The 18,111-nt window shown below is 52.3% G+C and overlaps 1 protein-coding gene across 2 annotated transcripts in view; it reads left to right on the top strand.

The window, feature by feature from the left end:
• SLC35F3 (solute carrier family 35 member F3) overlaps window positions 1–18,111 on the top strand; it is a gene marked incomplete at both ends in the record, with an annotated part of 186,293 nt that overhangs the window by 133,596 nt on the left and 34,586 nt on the right. For both annotated transcript variants that reach the window (XM_080717127.1, XM_080717128.1), the window contains one exon: window positions 5,865–6,186. In XM_080717127.1, the coding sequence (XP_080573253.1) occupies window positions 5,865–6,186 (322 nt within the window). The remainder of the gene's footprint in view (window positions 1–5,864; window positions 6,187–18,111) is intronic.

Here is an 18,111-nt window from a genome sequence, read left to right as displayed (position 1 = left end):
TACCCCCAACCCTGTTTTTATTCATTTTGAAACAGGGTCTCACTAAGTCGAGGAGGTCCTCACTAAGTAGGTGAGGCTGTCTGTGAACCGCAATCTTCTGGTCTCAGCCTCCTGAATTCCGGGATTACAAGTGTGCACCACCACACCTGGCTTGAGGCTGTCTTTGAACCTGCAATTCTCCTGTCTCAGCCTCCTAATTACTAGGATTATATGCATTTGCCACCATTCGCACCTACAATATGTATTTCTTTTCTTTTTGCAGTAATAAGGATGGAACCCAGGGGCATTCTACCTCCAAACTACACCCCCAGCCCTATTTTTTATTCTTTATTTTGAAACAGGGTCTCACTGAGTTGCAAAGGGCTTCACTATGTAGCTGAGGCTGTCCACAAACTGTGATCCTCCTGTCTCAGCCTCCTGAATGCTGGGATTACAAGCGTGCAACACCACTCCTGGCTATGTATTTTTTTATAAAGAATTTAGGAGAGAATAAAAATGACCAAAGTCTGTGTGTGTGTGTGTGTGTGCGCGCACATGTGTATGTGTGTGTGTACGCGCACATGTGTAACATATTGAGGGTACAGTAAAAACAGTATTTTTAGCTACAGGAAAGGATCTGCTTGAGCAAAGGAGACAGGCTGGCATGTGGCTGCACGTGCAAACCCAGATCAGTGGTCCTCACTGGGGCTCTGCTTCCCACGCCGCTGAGCCTGGACCCGGGGTCCTCATTTGTTGTGCACACCTTCCTTATGCAGAGGCCAAATGGCCTCGCAGTGCCTGCTAATGGAGTTGGGTAGCAGGCTGGAAGTTCCAAGAGAAAGAGACAAATCGGGGAATTCGGGAATGAATGGGTGTAATGGTTTGGATTTAGAATGCCCTAGCCCTCACAGAAACCAGGTAGCAATGTTGAAGTTGGGGCTTGGTTGCTAAGGAGGGCTACCTGGCGTGTGGCCATGGGGGCGATGTATAGTTCTCTTTGCCCCCTGCTCACTCGCTCTCTGCTCCTGGCCTTCGTGACCTGAGAACAGAGTCTCGTGCTCTTCCTCTTCTCTCTGCTCCGCTGCCACCATGCCCCGAGCTCTGCAAACCTGTCCTGACATGGACTGAACCTCTAAGTCTCCAAAAACTGCGAGCAAATAAATCATCCTTCCTCTAAGTTGTGTGTGGTCAGGCTCTAGGGTCCAGCAGTGAGAATGCTGGACAACCGTTAAGAGCAGAATCCTGGTGGCCACAGGTGTCTGGGAGATATGAGAGGCTGGGCCAGAGGACCAGAGAAGATGGCGCCATGCAAACTGTAGGAAGGAAACCAAGGAAGAAGGAGAGCCATGAGAGGTTGCCAAGAAGGCGATTGTGTGGAAGTAGAGTTGAGTGGGCGCTGGTGTGCAAGCCAGGGTGCTCTGGGTCTAGTGGGGAGGGTGCGATGGCGGGACCCTGTGAGGTGCCCGGCTGTGGGTGCTGCTGGGAGCCATGCTGTCTTAAGGGAAGAGAGCGATCTTCGGAGGGAGCCGAGCATTTCTGGGAACTCCAGGATGGAGGCTGATTCTGGAGCAGGTCTGAGGTTGCCAGAAAGAAAGCCGACTGCCATAGCACTGGCCTGGATGTGGCGGGGGCAAGGGAGGAGAGCTCGGGAAAGAGGAAGGGGGCGGTTCACCCTGTAAAGGAGCCAGGAGATGCTGGGCAGGCGCAGAGGCGTGCAGGGCTACGGAGGAGGCAAGCCGAGGGACTGCGCAGGAGGCTTTGATCTCTGTCACGTAGGAAGTGAAACCTTCTGCCAAAAGTGACGGATGGAGGACCGAAGGCTTGACGAGGTGGGAAGGGCTTCCGAACAGCTCTGTCGGGAGAGCCAAGAAGAGTTTGAATTCTTAAAAGCCTTTTTGGCGAGCGATACATTCCCCCGGGCTAAAACAGCTTGTAGCTTTGGGGAAAGGTCTAGAAGGAAGAACTCCGGATGAGGTGGCAAGACCGGGGGCTTCATCTCTGGTTAATTAATATATTGAGAATGACTCTACCCCTCTCGGCGGAGCCTGGCTTTCTCTTTCTGCAAAGAAAGAGACTAGAATAGAGTTTCCATTGTCTCTTTCAGCAGAAAAGTTCCGAGTCTAACTAGCTTCCTCATCAGCAGAGCTAGGTTTCTCTGATTAAAGTCCTTCGCTTTGGGTGGCACTCAGAAGGCAAAGCTCCGAAAGGCTGAGGTGCAGGGCGACAGGGAATCTGTCATGCGTGTGTGTGTGCCCATGTGCCTGGATATGTGTGTGTGCGTGTGGTTTGGGAAACTGAGCTGTAAAGATTAACTATGTGGGTCCAACTTGTTCTGTGAATCTGTAGCAGCAGCAGGAAGTGACCGAGCAGAGGATGGCGCCCAAAATTATGAGGTGGCAAAAAAAAAAAAATGCAAAGGACCTCAAGGGAGCTGCGCAGCTTTGGCGCTCTGCCCGGGGCAGGTCCCGGGTGTTTCCCTGTGAAAGCCTCAATGCCCGGGCATGAGCTGAGCCACGTCACCTCCTGCCGGTGTGGAGCGCTTACCCGTGGGTAGGAGATTAAGCCGGGAGGTCAAGTTGAACACCAGCCCCACGTCCGTCCTGGATAGAGCAAGTTGGGTCCTGCCTTGGTGGTGCACAAGGACTCTGCGAACTCACGGTGTATGTTAGAAAAGGATTTTTTTTTTTTCCTTTCAGATAAGTTGTAAAATAGCCCATGCCATATGCTATAATTTTCCTCTATTCTTCTGCTGGTTTCTGTCTTATGCTCTGCACCTCCAAAATCAGAGACCAGAGGTGTTGCCCCTCCCTGACAGCAGCCCCCCGGCATGAGTGTGATGGGCCAGGCATCCCTTCTTACAGGTCCACAGAAGGCAGAGGGAGGGGCAGCCCTTTTCTTGGGAGAGCCAGCCTGCATATAAAGTGCCCTGTTGAAAGAGCATGGTGCCTTTGTGAGTTGCAGCAGCCTGAACTCCAGCTTATTTTAAAGTCATGGGAGGGAGAAATGCTGTTTGACAATGAGAAACAAAAGAAATATCATAAAATAGGGGTGCACACATGTGGAGGTTTGGTTGCAGGTGTTAAGCAGCACCAAAGTACCACGGGGCTGCAGCTGGTCCGCACCTGCTGTATGTCCAGAGATGAGACATACTCATGCCCGGGATGCGGCAAGGTCCCAGGAGGCTGGACGGCCGAGTACCAGGGCCGGCGGATGTCAGCGACTCCCTGGTGCTCACAGGTGTGCAGGGCCAGCTCTGAAAGGGGCTGCCCCGCTCCCTCCTGAGCAGACTCCTCCCCAGGGTGCAGACGGCCTGCTGCACGCTTCTCCAAGCCAGTTAAGGTTTCTCAGGAGCCGTCATTGACACCGAGCCTGTGTTATTCAGGGATTACCCTCAATCGCTGCACGAGGAGACCTCACTAACCCATCTGCAGGCCTTGGGGAATGAAGGTGAGGCGGACAGGCCAACGCAGAGCCTGCGACAGCCAGAAAGTGGGCTGGACAGAGGCCCACTCCACATGCCGTCAGACTGCTTCGGGCGAAACTTCCAGAGGATTCCCGCCCGTCCCCCACCCCGGAAAAGCAGTCATCATTTACCTCCCAGATCTTTCCTCCCCAAGGAAATAAATTCCCAGTACAAAATGCAAATTTCCTTGATCAAAAGCAGCTTTGCCACGGCTTGTTTTCTTTTGTCCCTACGCACTGCCTCGGAGGCTCCTGGGCACTGGCGGCGGCAGCAGTGCATGGGTGGTAACAGCCGTGACGTTGCATCCAGGGCTCCCAGTCCACGCAGTTATGTCTTCTCAGAGGTTATCAAAGTAACCCAGTTGCCCTCGTGATGAAGGGCTGCAGGGGATCCTGGGACGTGGCAGGTAGCTGCTGAGTACATGGGATCCTGTGTGCCCCTGTCCAGAGCTGAGTTCACCTTAAATTGCGAGAATTCACCGGGAACCAGGCTAAGGAGTCTGGGTGGGAGGGGACGCAGCAAAAGGCTGACCCTCCGTCCTGTCTGCCCTCTTGGGCTTCTCCTACCCGCAGTCCATGCAGAGACAGCATGTCAGGAGTCTGGGTGGCGGGAGGCAAACACTGGGTTCTCCAGGAGGCCTCGAGGTACACGCATGCACACACAGGAAAAGGGAGAGGAGGAAGATTCTGTATTCGCAAAGCAGGTGTGATGTCGACCAGGTTTTGTACCTGTCCTTGACTAGCCTTGTGACGCTGAGGTTTCTATTTGATTAAAACAGACATGGTCTGGACCGGCGATTAGGATGAGCCAGCATGGATAACAGGGTTTGAGTATGCTTGTGTGAGTGGTGTGGTGTGTGGTACTGAGGACTGAACCTAGGGAAGCATGCTACCTCTGTGTCCCCTAATTTTCTACATCTCCAGCATTAATTAATTTATTTATTTATGTATTGTGGTACTGGGAATTAAACTCAGGGACATTCTACCTCCAAGTGACAGCCCACCCTTTTATTTTATTATTTTATTTTATTTTGAAACAGGATCTCACCGTTTCTAAGGCTGGCCTTGAACCTATGATCCTCCTGTCTCAGCCTCCCAAGTACTGAGATTACAGGCATTCACCACCATGCCTGGCCTTTTTTTTTTTTTTTTAACAATCGTCCTAAGTTGCCAAAGCTGACTTCAAACCTGCCATCCTTCTGCCTCGACCAACAAAACACTAGGCTGACAGGCGTGTGCTGCCACACCTGGCTGAGAGGCTGTGTGGAATCAAGGTGTTTGACTCTAACAATTATAATGCTTCATAAAGCATGCAAAATTTGATTTAACATCACTAAAGGTGCTGGCATGGCCGGATGTCGTGGTCCATGCCTGTAATTCCAACACTTGGAAAGCTGAGACAGGAGGATCACAGGTTCGAGATCTACCTCAGAAACATAGCCGGACTTTCAGCAAACCAGGGAGACCTTGTTTCCAAACAAAAACATAGAAAGGACTGGGGATATAGGACTGGAGATGTAGCTCAGAAGTAGAATGCCCCTTGGTCCAAGTCCCAGTACTACAAAAAATAAAAAACGTTGGAATGAGCATTAAGTTAGAGTAGGGAGACTTTCATGTGCCGTACCCTGTCGTGAATAGCGCCTCTGAGCACCCGTGAGCCTCATTCGGCTCGGTTCCGAGCGCATGAGGGGCACAGTGCTGCCTTCTGGGAACCCACATCTGTCCCTGGTCACACGGACACTGGCTTCTGCTCAGTTTGTTTCCAGCTGACTGGTGCGCACGCACAATTATCAATGAAAAGCCAATGCTGGAAAGACGCGCCCGCTTTCTCACGCTCTCGGGTGCCGCGGTGGGCTGAGCCTGCTATCCCGATGGGACGCAGCCCTGCCGGGCAGTGCCCCAGCCCTGGCCTCTCACAGGCCAGCTCCATAGGTTGTGGTTTTTAAGTAAACCTCCAGGACAGACTGGAGGCCAAACGCAGGAGGCCAGTTAGAGCAGACGGAAGAAGCAGGGGTCTGTTGTTGCTTAGCTTGCAGAATATATTAGAGGCCAGCCTTGGCATCTGTGCCTCTCAGCAGCAGAGAGGGGCTCCTGTCCAGGTCCTGGGACCTTTAGAAGTCAAGACCTGCCACCTGCTCCGGTGGGAACCTCTGCCTTCCTGGTAGCACCTGGCAGGCAGGACACTTGGGCCTCTGTGTGTGTGTCTGGAGGAGTTTCTCAAACCCAGACAGGTAGATCGCCCGTCAGAATCAGGTTCAGGCCCAGGGTCCAGGAGGGGCCGGGGATTCTGCATCTCAGGGTTTCCCTGTGACCTGACCCACAGCTGGAGCCCAGGCCTGGGAGCACAAGAACCCAGGCAGATGTCCTCCTCCCTATTCCCCACCCCAGTCTACAGGCCTGCTAATGTGTCTTCTCTTCCCCAGGGGAGGAGCGCCCCCGGGACCCCCCGGGCCCGGCAGAGGCCCAGGCGCCGGCCGGGGGAGAGGCCGGTGGGAGGACGAGCCGCCGCTGGACCTGCTCGCAGACACAGCTCAGGAAGACCTTCTGGGGTGTGGCGGTCGTGCTGTGCGTGTGTGCCTCCTGGGCCGGCTCCACGCAGCTGGCCAGGCTGACCTTCAGGACGTTCGACGCGCCATTCACCCTGACCTGGTTTGCCACCAACTGGAACTTTCTGTTCTTCCCGTTGTACTATGCGGGGCACGTCTGCAAGTCCCCGGAGAAACAGTCCGTGAAGCAGAGGTTCAGGTAGGCACTACCTGCAGCTGGCCACGCGGCCAGGCTGCTCTGCAGACCTCCTGAAAACACCTGGTGCCTCATGGGGCCAGGAGCGGGGTGCTCTCCATCCGCGCCGGTGAGCCTGTGAGGCCTCCTGCTTCCTGCCCCAAATCCCTAGCAGCACCTGTCTGAAATAGGAACGGTAGGCAGTCTATTCCAGAGGTGGCCAGTGATGGGCCCCAGGAGGGGTAAAAGTGGGAGCAGAATGAGGTAGCTCAGGCAAGAAGAGAGCTCCCCACCAGGCCAGGGTGGGGTGAGGACCACAGAGCCCATAGAATCCGGTGGCTTGGCAGCTTCTCAGACACATCCCTTTCTAATTCCTAAGACATCTCCTCCTCCTTCATGCCTGGGATGGCGTGGGTCTGCGTGTTCTGGCAGCATGGTGTTCAAAACCAAAGCAGTTGTCCGGATTTGGTTGACTATATTTTCTCATAGAGAGTCCATTAAAATGATGTCTCTTTCCAAATAAGGCAGGAAACCCAGACCTCATCCCCAACTCAACACGCAGCAGTTCCCAGTGCTCGGGAGTCAGATGGTCGGCATTGACCTTCATCCCATCTATGCTGTTAGCGCACCTCTGGATGCCCCGAGTGGAGACCCACATGGGCTGTGTCTAGGGCTGCCCCAAATCTGTCTTATCAACAACAAAATAAAACAAAAAGACTGTCAGCCAAAGTGTCACTGTAGCCCTGGAAACTTGGCCCTTACCGATCCCAGCAGTAGGTGAGCCGAAATCAAAATTACAAACCTGCAGTCCTCAGCCCGCCCACCCAACACATGCACCCATAAAATTGCCACACCCCATTGACTGTCCCCTTGAGCCCCACTCAGCTCTGTCCTCAAGCTCCTCTTAGAAGCCATAAAGTAACTAAACCCATCATCGGGGGACCAAGAAGCGAAGCGGTAAGGGAATGGATGTCTAGATTCAGACGAGAATTTCTCCTTGGGTGTCCGCCATTATGTCCCTGCAGCGCCAGAGCTGGAGATGTGGGCACCATACTCTTAAATGTTAGCGTTAGATGTGGGCGCCATTCTTTTTAACATGCAGAGGGGATTTGACCTTTTAAGGCCAAACTTATGGAGCAGAGCGTGAATTCTAGAGGAAAAGGCTGTATTGGGACCAGCCTCCGTCCACTGGGCCACCCGGCTATTGGGACCAGCCTCAGTCCACTGGGCCACCCGGCTATTGGGACCAGCCTCAGTCCACTGGGCCAGCCGGCTATTGGGACCAGCCTCAGTCCACTGGGCCACCCGGCTATTGGGACCAGCCTCCGTCCACTGGGCCACCCGACTATTGGGACCAGCCTCAGTCCACTGGGCCACCCGACTATTGGGACCAGCCTCAGTCCACTGGGCCACCCGGCTATTGGGACCAGCCTCAGTCCACTGGGCCACCCGGCTATTGGGACCAGCCTCTGTCCACTGGGCCACCCGACTATTGGGACCAGCCTCAGTCCACTGGGCCACCCGACTATTGGGACCAGCCTCAGTCCACTGGGCCACCCGGCTATTGGGACCAGCCTCAGTCCACTGGGCCACCCGGCTATTGGGACCAGCCTCAGTCCACTGGGCCACCCGACTATTGGGACCAGCCTCAGTCCACTGGGCCACCCGGCTATTGGGACCAGCCTCCGTCCACTGGGCCACCCGACTAGGCTTGTGTGGTCCCTCAGTAAAAAGGCTTTGGAGCAGATCCTGGGCACGAGCCATGCAGGGCACGGAGCCCGGAGCCCAGGACCGGCGTGTCCTCGGTGCTCACTTAAACCAGTTGCTCGTGGGCCAGCCAGAAATTGTTCAGGAGGCACTTAACGCACCACTTCTGAACAGTAGCCAAAGCCAGACAGAAACAAACGGGTTCAGGAACATCGATGAGGTCCAAGATTGCCCAAAGGCGGAGGAACTGACGGGCTGCTTCTAGTCACAGGGAAAAGCAAGTATTCCGTAGATGATGCGTTCAGCTGTTAAGCAGCCCTGAGTGTACTTGGCTTGTAAGTAGGACTTTGCCTTTCTTTAACTGGCTAGCACAGAGTGCCCCTCATGAAGGGCGAGATGTGAGTCATGCCCCCTTTTCCTCCAAGGACTTATGGGAGAGAAGATGAATGCTCTTTCCTCCTGCCACCAGCCAGCCATGCACGCTGGAAGAGATCTGCCCTACAGCAGTAGCGCTGACCCTGTTCCCAAGGTGTGTGGTGGCCCCTGCCTGCCCGGAGCCTAGGACGAGCCTGTTGGCCACGCAGGGCAGGCCCAACACCACTTAAACTACTGTGCCGAACCTCAGGCCTCAAGACTAAGCTCAGTGGTGGTTGAAAGGCCAAGGAAGGGGGAAACAGGAGGCCATTAAACAGAATGGGTTATACATAGAAAGATACCACCACCTTGACTCTAGCCCGTGGTCTTCCTATAAAAAGCATCCAGAGAGAATTTATCAAGGATCCTGCTGACTTCTGCATTCACTGGAGAGCAATGGGGGAGGGAGAGTAATTGTAACTTAATTAGGGAAGCAGTTAAGACCGTGTCCAATCCCATCACAAACTCAGCTCCACTTCTTAATAAAAGTCTTTCTAATGGAAGCCCGTCGCCCAGTGGCTGAGCAGGGCAGCTCCTTTGTAGACCAGGTAGCAGATGAACTGAAAGCACACACAGGGCTGGAGGGAGACAGGAGACCCTTCCTCCAGAAGGGGAGGGAGGAATTTTAACAACGCAGACCCTCCTTAGGAAAACAGGACTCTGTCCCAGCTCAGATGGGAGTTTTGTTTTTTGTTTTGTGGGTCTGGGGATGGAACCCAGAGGCATTTGACCTCCGAGCTACACCCCCTGCCCTATTTTTTATTCTTTATTTTTGAAACAGGGTCTCACTGAGTTGCGGAGGGCCTCACTAATTAGCTGAGACTGTCTGCGAACTGCGATCCCCTGGTCTCAGCCTCCCAAATCCTGGGATTACATGTGTGTGCCACCACACCTAGCTTAGATGGCAGTATTTTAAACAGCCTTTAGTATTTCCAGAATCAAAGGAAACTGAAATCATATCTTCCATCTTCATGTTTTAATGAAAATGAATGCCTGCGAGCGGAGATAGAAGAGCTGAATCCTTGGCTAAAAGTGTGAGCAGGGAGCTGAGGCAGGAGGCGGCCAGAGAGGGAGGCAGAGAAAGGGAGGCTAGACAGATAAACCAGCTTCTCTCTGGATGTCAGGCCATGGAAGTTTCTTTTGTCCACGCCTTCCCCAGATAAGCTGCTTCCTGGGGTGGAGCTGGAGCCGTTGGCCGAAGCAGAGATAGGAAGGCTGTGGTACAGAGCCCTTGGGCCACAGGACCCCGAGTCCCCTGGTTTGTGTTGCTGCTGTTTGGTTCAATGAGCACCAAGGGCAGCCTGGTGCTGCTGCTGAGCTGTGGGCTTCAATGGCCCTGGAGTTGTTGAGTCTCTGCTATATGATTTAAAAAGAAAAAAAAGAAAAGAAAAGAAATCTGCCGCCATTTGTGACCAAACACAGAAGGCAGCCTGGACGTTGCCTGGCTTCAGAGAGCTAATGAGAGTCTCTCTGATCCAGCTCCGTCCTCTGCCACCTGGGGGGGAGGCTCCGCGGCACGTCATTGACGCTCTCGGAGCCTCCGATGCCCATTTGTAAATAGGTGACTCATGCACCTAAGCACCTTGCACAAAAGCCCGCTGTGTGATCAGATGGGGCTCCATGTATGGAAGTCTGCTATTATCTATGGTGCGAGCAGGAGCTGGTATTGTGAGCTCCCACGGCTATGAAAAAATGTTGCCTGGAGGTGGCCTATTTACACCACAGGAAAGCCAACTCCATGGTGCCAGCCACACTAGCATTTGGGCTTGGAGAAATCAACTTGCAGCCTTGATGGTTGCACAGAACATCCTAGAACCCTGCCTGGGACTTCCCGCCATCAGACGTGGCAGGAATTGTGGCGAGAGTGCACAGACGTCTTGGCCCAGCCCTCCTGGGACGTGGGCTTTGCCTTGGGGTCTTTTCAGCTGGAGCACAGTCAGCTCCCCCCCAAATGATGAGCACCCCCACCTTGTTTCTTACTGAGAGCCACTTATCCCAGCTGGATGGCCACAGCGTGCTTTGAAGACATAGTAGAGCTCAGAACTCGGGGAAGGCTCCGGCCAAAGAGGGTGCCGGGGACCCCAGTGTGGAGGTGCAGGTGCACAGGGGAGCTCGGATCAGCTCTGCAGCCTGGAGAGACTCTGTAGGAACAGGACAATACCTTCCCAGCCCCGAGTGGCTGCCATGGTCAGCACAAAGCAGGTGGGGATGGATCTGGGGAGTTGCCATCTGGCCAGAAAGTCTTCCAGAAATTTCCAGCAGAAGTGGCCTGTTTTCCAAAGCAAACTCTGAGCCCTTCTGCTAATGTGAAGCTACCTAAAACGAGTGATGGTATAGCTGAGACAGGTGTTTCCTCTGCTGGGCTTCCTGTGTAGTCTGCTCAGAGACTCTGGACAGCACTGTGGGCCCAGACAGGGAAAGGGCAGGTCGGTCGCCCTGTGTGGTCCTCCTGCAGGGGCTCACTGCGCGCATCGCGGGCACTTGGGCCTGCGACGTTCACTCGCTGCCGACAGTCCGAGGAGCACCGTGGAGGAGTCGCAGTGCGGAAGTTCGTCCAATCGTGGTGGTTGTACGTCTTCTCTAGGGGTGCCATGGCAAATGGTCTCATCCTCAGTCAGCCCAAAGCCTGGTCAGGGAGTGAGTCAAACAAGGTAGGGTGCCTGCAGGGGAGGCAGGGTGAGATTCCCAGTGCACGCATCCTGGGCCAGAGTGGAAGGGTTCCATGAGGAAGCCAGCCAGGCCGAGCAGATGGCTAAGTGTGGAGGAGGAGGTCAAAACATTCAGCACAGACCAAGATGGAGCCGAGGGAGGGAGCTCTCCCAAGAGAGACGGAGGCGGCGAGTGGAGAGAAGACGGGACAGACCCTGGCAAGCCTCCCCCGCCGTGCAGACGAGGTTCACTTCTGGTGTGAATCGAAGGGACAGTCAGGTTGGATGTTAGAAATTTGCCGCTGTGGAGAAAGAAGATGGGTGGAGCCTTCTGCCGATTGGTCTTGTTCACCAAGCACTTGCTTGGTGTCTGTGAGCCAGGGCGTGTGGCAGAGGTGCATGGCACAGATGTTACCCCTGACTCTCAGGAGCTCGGAATAGAGCAAAGGAAGAAGAGGGTGACCGCTGGGTGCAGACTGTCATGGCCGAAGCTCGGGTACGAGGCCAGAACAGAGAAGATGTTAGGTCTCTATAGTCACATGGAGACCCAGATGGGAAGGGTGTTAGGGGCCAGGTCAAGGGACCAAGCTTTGTTCTCTAGACAATGGTAGATCCAGGAGTTTTTTTAGTAGAGGCTGATAGACTGTTTTCCACAGTAGGAGTCGCGGAGATCTTTATGTAACCGGCTCTGCATGTGTTCCCATTTCGTGCACACACACAGTGGGATGACTGTCAAACATCTGCTTTGGTGGGGGTGGGGCGCCTCACTCCCGAACAGCAGCAGGGACCTGGTGTGCACATCTCAAAGTGTTCCCGAGCCAGGTCTCTCGCTTTGAATAGCCGGCTTCCTCTTTGGCCTGCAGCAAACTCCAGCGCTGATGAGAATCATTTCAGTGGTTGTTTTCCGCAGACTCCAGAATTCTGAAAATAGCTGGGAAGTCTCCTTTCCAGGGAGTATTGGTACAGACTCTTGGGCACAGTGATGATGGTAAAGTGATGTGTGTTAGCGGTGCCCTTGCTTCTCCCTGACACCTGCGTCTCCCCGGCCCCGCGCCAGCTGGCCCCCCATTTGCTGAGGGCTGGTGGGCTTCTCCACCACTTCTTAACCCGAGCCCCAGACACATCCCCAACTGTTGTTCCTATCAACAGTTCTTCACTGGGCGAGGCCCCTCTGGACACACATCAGCAGGGCCCCTCCATGCTAGGAGGATGGAGACAGTTCATCATTCTGCAAAAGCTAAGCAGTTTCTATGTGCCAGATGTGGTTCCAGCCCCCAGGAAGGCAGCGGTGACCCAAGGAAATGGCATTCCCTTCCCTCTGGAGCTTGCCTTGCAGTGGGCAAGGAGCAGCTAGCAGGTGGACGGTGTGTCAGGTGGTATTGGGTGTTACAGAGGCGGATGGAGCCAGCAGCGCTGAGCGGGGAAGCCCAGCTGCCTGTGCCTGTGGGCACCCTGGCAGCTCCTGCCCCATGCACACTCGAGCCCCTGGCTTAACCCTGGATGACCGTGGATCATTCATTCCCTATTACTGTGGCATTTCTTCCCACTGTAAGCTTTCGCTGACTTCTCCGCTGAGCACAAAAGATGGCGACTTCAAAACCATTTGAAACACAGCAGGTGAAGCCACCCCAGGTTCCAAGATTCCAGTGACTCCAGTGATCTGAGCTGCTTGGCCTCTGGTGGGGTCCGTGAGCCCCATTCTAGTCACCAGCTTGGAGGTGAGAGGCGGAGAGAGGGCAGAGCCTCCCATGCACAGTACCTACCCAGCCTCAGGGCTTTCCCAGCTGACTCCCAAGAACTGTCATCGGGAACCTTGTACCTGGTGGCTTTGTCATTTATATGTTTTTGTAACTGACTTAGAAGAAACGAACACAAGACTGGGGGCTGTGGTTCGTAACTTGGCCCACATCTTTAGCTTAGTAGTAAAACATGGTAATTATGCATAAACCTCCTCATGCCACGAGATTGTGGTCAGATTTGCTGCTAAGAGAAAATTCCACACCCCTATGTGCACACACATACGTGCACATGCACACGCACACAGATACACACACAGGTAGCCAACTGAGCAGCGATGTCTGAGGCAACCACTGTAGATCACGTATTCAATGTTTCACATCTAAGTGAGACGTCAAAATGGCCCTAGCATCTGCAAAATCTGCATAGGCTTAAATATTCATGGCCGCAGCAATGCAGAATGAAGCCGAGCATCGTCCACATACCCAGCCTCCTCCTGCGCGTACACCAGCTCCACCACCCTCCATTCTCTCACCCTGGTCCATAGTTAGCTCCTTTGTTTCCGTTCCAGCATCTCCCCAGCTCCACCACCACACCTCACTACACAGCTGCTGGCCGCATCCCAGTGAACTTGTGTACTAGCCACACGACTCATGAACGAGTCCCGAGTGTTCGTATTCTACGAGTGACTTTAGGTTGGCACTGAGACAAGTCAGAACTGTTGTACTGCCTTCCCATCTGCTTCATTCTCTGAACTTCAGACCCCTCCCCTGCCCCAGTTATCTGAGGCCTCTGTTCATCCTTGAACGGATAACAGGGATCTGGTTTCAAAGTCCAACAGTTTGAACATTTTAACTAAACATTCAGAGCCTGTCTAAGTCAGACACAGAAATGTTGTTTTAATGCATTGAGATTTTGCAAAAGGTCAGTTCCAATACTTATGTTTGTGTTTAAAGTGTGGATTTAAAGAATGGCAGATATTCAACTAACTGCCATTCCAGTGGAGTTACGGCTTTGGGCGTGGGTATCAGTATACCCCAGGCTGGAATTATAAGGAAGGGATTTTCTGGTTTTTTAAGCATAAATTACTAAGGTCTCTGTGAACATTTGGAAGGTTAGTTTATAAGAGTGGCTTAAGAAGGTGAAAAGCAAGGTTAACTTCCCAGAAAAGGGGGCCCCTCATCTGTGGGTCTTGAGGAGTTTCTGGCATCTGTGTAATCCAGATGGAGGTACACACATGTAGCATTAAAAAAGGTGGGGAGAATCGGTATGGGTATGTACAGGTTTGTAGGATGTGACGAAGAGACTGACCCCACCAGGGTAACCCTGAGCCATTTCTTACTTTCCAAGTGATGTTGAGCCAAAGAGCCAAGGCCAGTAAACCAACCCATAGTTTAAGTACACTAAAACCTAAAGGCCTTAACATCTCTAGTAAAAGATCATCTGCACAGAGACCTAGAAATATCAGAAAGAGACTTTGAGGAGTCTCTGTTCTAACTCACTCAAAAAAGAGGCCACAGATGCTTGGAGAATGGACATAAGATTCTTGATCTCTTCAGCCCCAGACCTTTCTCTCAGGAAGGAACCTGGAGGCAGTGTCTGAGCAGGATGGAGCAACAGTGGGAGAGAGGTACTAGCCTGTGCTAGAGACACTGTGGTAAACAACAGGACACTGGTGTGACATTAGGTGCCTGGACTGGACACTCAGCTCTGTCTTTACTTGACTGCATGGCCATAGATAAGCCAACTAGAAGGTCTCAGCTCTTATCTGAACATTGGTGACTCTATGACTCATTCTAAGGGTTGCTGATGGTCATAGATAAGCCAGCTAGAAGGTCTTAGTTCTCATCTGAAACTTGGCGACTCTACTACTCATTCGGAGGGTTTCTGATGGCGTTGGGTGCCCTTCCTCTGGGTACCACGTTCCTGTTGGCTCATGTGTTTAGAACTTAAGTGTGATAGTGTGATAGCTCAAACTATGCTTGGTCCAGGGGTTTCTTACCCATCTTTGGGACTTCAAATATAGACTTGAAAACTTATACCAATCATGGCTCCAGTTCTCTACAGGTTATAAGATGATGATGATGTAATTCTGATAATGATGATGGTGGTGATGATGGTAATGATAATGGTGCTGATGATGTCGATAATGGTGCTGCTGATGGTGGTGGTGATGGTGATTATGGTGGTGGTGATACTGGTGATATGGAACTCCTCACAAAGTGAGGTGACCGAGTCTTTCTCCTCATGAAGACTCAGTTCAGATAAGTCATATATGTGGTGTGAAGCCCACAACAGGTAGACCAGCACTGTGCCCTGTCATTATTTTAGGCTGTTGGGGTAGGAGGATCTCATTCCTCAGCCAAGATGAGCATTGAGACAAGTCTAACAGGAAAAGCGCAGAGGGCTGATGTGGTGCGTACAGTTGTCATGTCGTTCCGGACCGTGAGTTGAAAGCCAGACAGAAATGTGAGGTGATACATTTGTCTAGAAAGCAATGTCCTGTCAAGCTCTTGATGATCTTCTTATTTTTTGAAAGTTAAAAAGCAATAAGGGGAAAGCGTGCTGCTCTCATGTAGATGGCCAGAGCAGGTGTGCCCCTGTCATGCCATGTGTGTCTTCTACTGGTGCAGCCTAACTGACGTCAACTCTGCCTAGCCTGGAATGACCAGCCTGCCCTGCAAAGGTGTTAGAGGCTTTCCACAGCACTTGCCCTTCCTCCTGCAACACACAGCATCTGGGCATCTGGGTACATGTGCCATATACACACCAGGCCAGAGTTGTAGAAAGGAGGCCATGTATGGTAGAAAGGGACCCTGGGCTTTGAGTTAGGCTGGTTCTGGGTCTCAAACCCATTGCTCACAAGCTTCATGGTTCTTGGTAAGTTCTCTCTCTCATCCCTCTTTATCCTCTTTATTTTTTTATTGGTGCACTGTATTCATACATCATAATAGGATAAAAAACTTGTGTGGACATACATTGCCCAGTTAGCCCCACCCAATCCCCACACCATTCCCTCCCCATCCTTCCTTCCCATGCTTGGCTGAGTGGTTGACATCACATTTTTCTCATGTTGAAAACAGGAGCAGTAATGTCTTTGTACGCAGCAGTCCTCACATTTTGGAACACAAATCACCTCACGTAGAACTTGGCCCTTGGACAGTGTTGAAGTAACGTGATCACTGCTCTTGGCTGCTGGAACCATGATTCCTTTGGTGCAGACGCTGGTCACCACCACTTTCTGGCCTTGAGGCGTGTGCCGTCTTTCTCTGGTCATTTCATTTCTAACTGAGCCGTGGGGCAAAGGGATGCACTAACGCTTGTATTTGTTCCTGTTGTCCCATTACAGCTCCGTTCACAAAGGCCTTCCTCAAGCCAAGGGGTGGGGAAAAGCAATCACTAGAAAGTGCTGCCCCAACATCAAAGTGAAACCCAACCACATCTTTCTACATAGCCAGCATCTGTATAATAAACATTTTGTAGAGTCGGCACCCACTTGACCAAAACACAGGTGCATCTCCCTTACGCATACGCCAGAATGGGTCTTGTGACAGGTCTCCTGGCACCAGTGCTGCCCTCTGCCAACTCCTCAATCTGCTGCAGGTCTGGTCTGGAAAGATGGGGAGGGGGCTTCCAGCTGAGGGTGCCTGAGAAACTTTGCTGCATTTTCCAGCTGAGTCATGGTGTTCTAAGAGAGAACCCCATGTCAAGTCACTTCCCCGTGTCTCAGACACGCTAAACAGGGCCTTGGAAAGCTCTAGGCGGCTCAGAGTAAGCAATGACTCCTGGCCATTCCCCACATGGTCTAGTTAAGTTCCTCAGAGAAGACACAAAATTGAACTGGCCAGAATCAGCTGCCTTTTCTGATGTTTGTGCGAGCTCCATTCCCCTGCCTCCTGGACCTTTCAAAATAGAATTACAGTAATTACATTTACCTTCTTGGCTGTTTTCTGCATTAAGTGAAGAGAAAACAAACATGATTCATGTACCTAATGCAAGATCCAGGAGGACGTCAGGATCCTTCCACACTGTTCTTCCCTAAGTGCCTTATTTTATGACACTTACATTTAATGAGTTACTCTCGGTCATACATACATTATTCATTTATAACATAAAGCAAATTAAAAGCACTGAAAATATTAAGGGTCCCCTGTTGCAGGAATACATCACTACAGCCCTTACACAGTGTCATTCTCGAGCGCGGGGGAGGGGGAGTAAATGGAAGATCATTTGTTCAAAGAAAGGTTTTAAGTACTCCCCCAACAAAATGGAAGTCGACTGGTTAATATTTTATTATGAATCAGAGCGAGGTGGGTCTCTCCAACGCTTAATGGCTACTTTTTAAGCGTTTGGTTGTATTGAAGTGGGAGGCACATTGGTGTGTGTAAATCCAGGGAGTGTCGAGTGTCTTGATGATGTCCTCTCCCACGTCCTGAGCACGGGGGATCTACCAGGTAAACTGAGGCACTTGTGTGCATGTACACCGTGAGGAGCTCTGCTTGGAGATGGGCAACGTTTGACAGCTCTTCCCTAGAGAGGAGGGTTGAGCCCTGTAGGTTTCCTGGTCAACACACCAGCTCTCTGGACTTGTAAGAGAGCCTCTTGGTGCCCTTTGTCTTGGTTAGTGCAAAGCCAGACCATCCCCCGAGGCAGGGCGGGGGAGCTCCCCAGCCAAGATCCTGCTTCTCCTGCTCCAGTCAAGGCTGCGGCAGCGAGGGGCTGTCTCCCAGCCTCCAGGGACTTCTCTGCAGAGCACTGTGGGACGGCGGTGGCAGCCAAGACAGAGAAGCAGAAGTGGGCACTTCCCAGTCTCCTCTTCCTGCAGGACTGGCAACTCCTCTTCCTTTGCTGGAGCCCCAGCTGCTTCGAGGGACAGCAAGATGAGACGCAGCAAAGGGTGAAGTGCCACGTGCCAACCAACGAAAAGAACCAGAGGCCAGCCCCTGTGTGCCAGGCCTCAGAGTGCGGACTTCTACAGGGCTGCCAGTGTTGCACCAGCTAACTCAGGCCAGGCAGCACCACGCTGATTAACACCGGCTCCATCCTCCCGCCTGGCCCGAGTGTCAGTCCACTGAAAATCCACATCCCCAAGCATGCATGTAGACCCCACCCCTGTCCATGAGGATTTATTTATTATTATTATTATTATTATTATTATTATTATTAATTTTTTGCAATATGTAGGATTGAACTCAGGGATATTCTACCTCCGAGCTCCTCCCCCCCAGCCCTATTTTTTATTCTTTTATTTTGAAACAGGGTCTCACTAAGTTGCAGAGGTCTCACTGAGCAGCTAAGGCTGGCTACAAACCTGCGATCCTCCTGTCTCAGTCTCCCAGGTACTGGGATTATAAGCGTGCTTTACTTTTAGTCTGAATATAATGATATTTTAAAGTAGGATGTAGGCATAAAATGGCCATTTAAACACCATGGGGCCAGGGGT

The sequence above is a fragment of the Muscardinus avellanarius genome (assembly GCF_963383645.1).
Source record: "Muscardinus avellanarius genome assembly, chromosome: 20".
In the NCBI taxonomy this organism is placed as follows: Eukaryota; Metazoa; Chordata; class Mammalia; order Rodentia; family Gliridae; genus Muscardinus; species Muscardinus avellanarius.
This window is presented reverse-complemented; position numbering and strand designations above follow the sequence as displayed.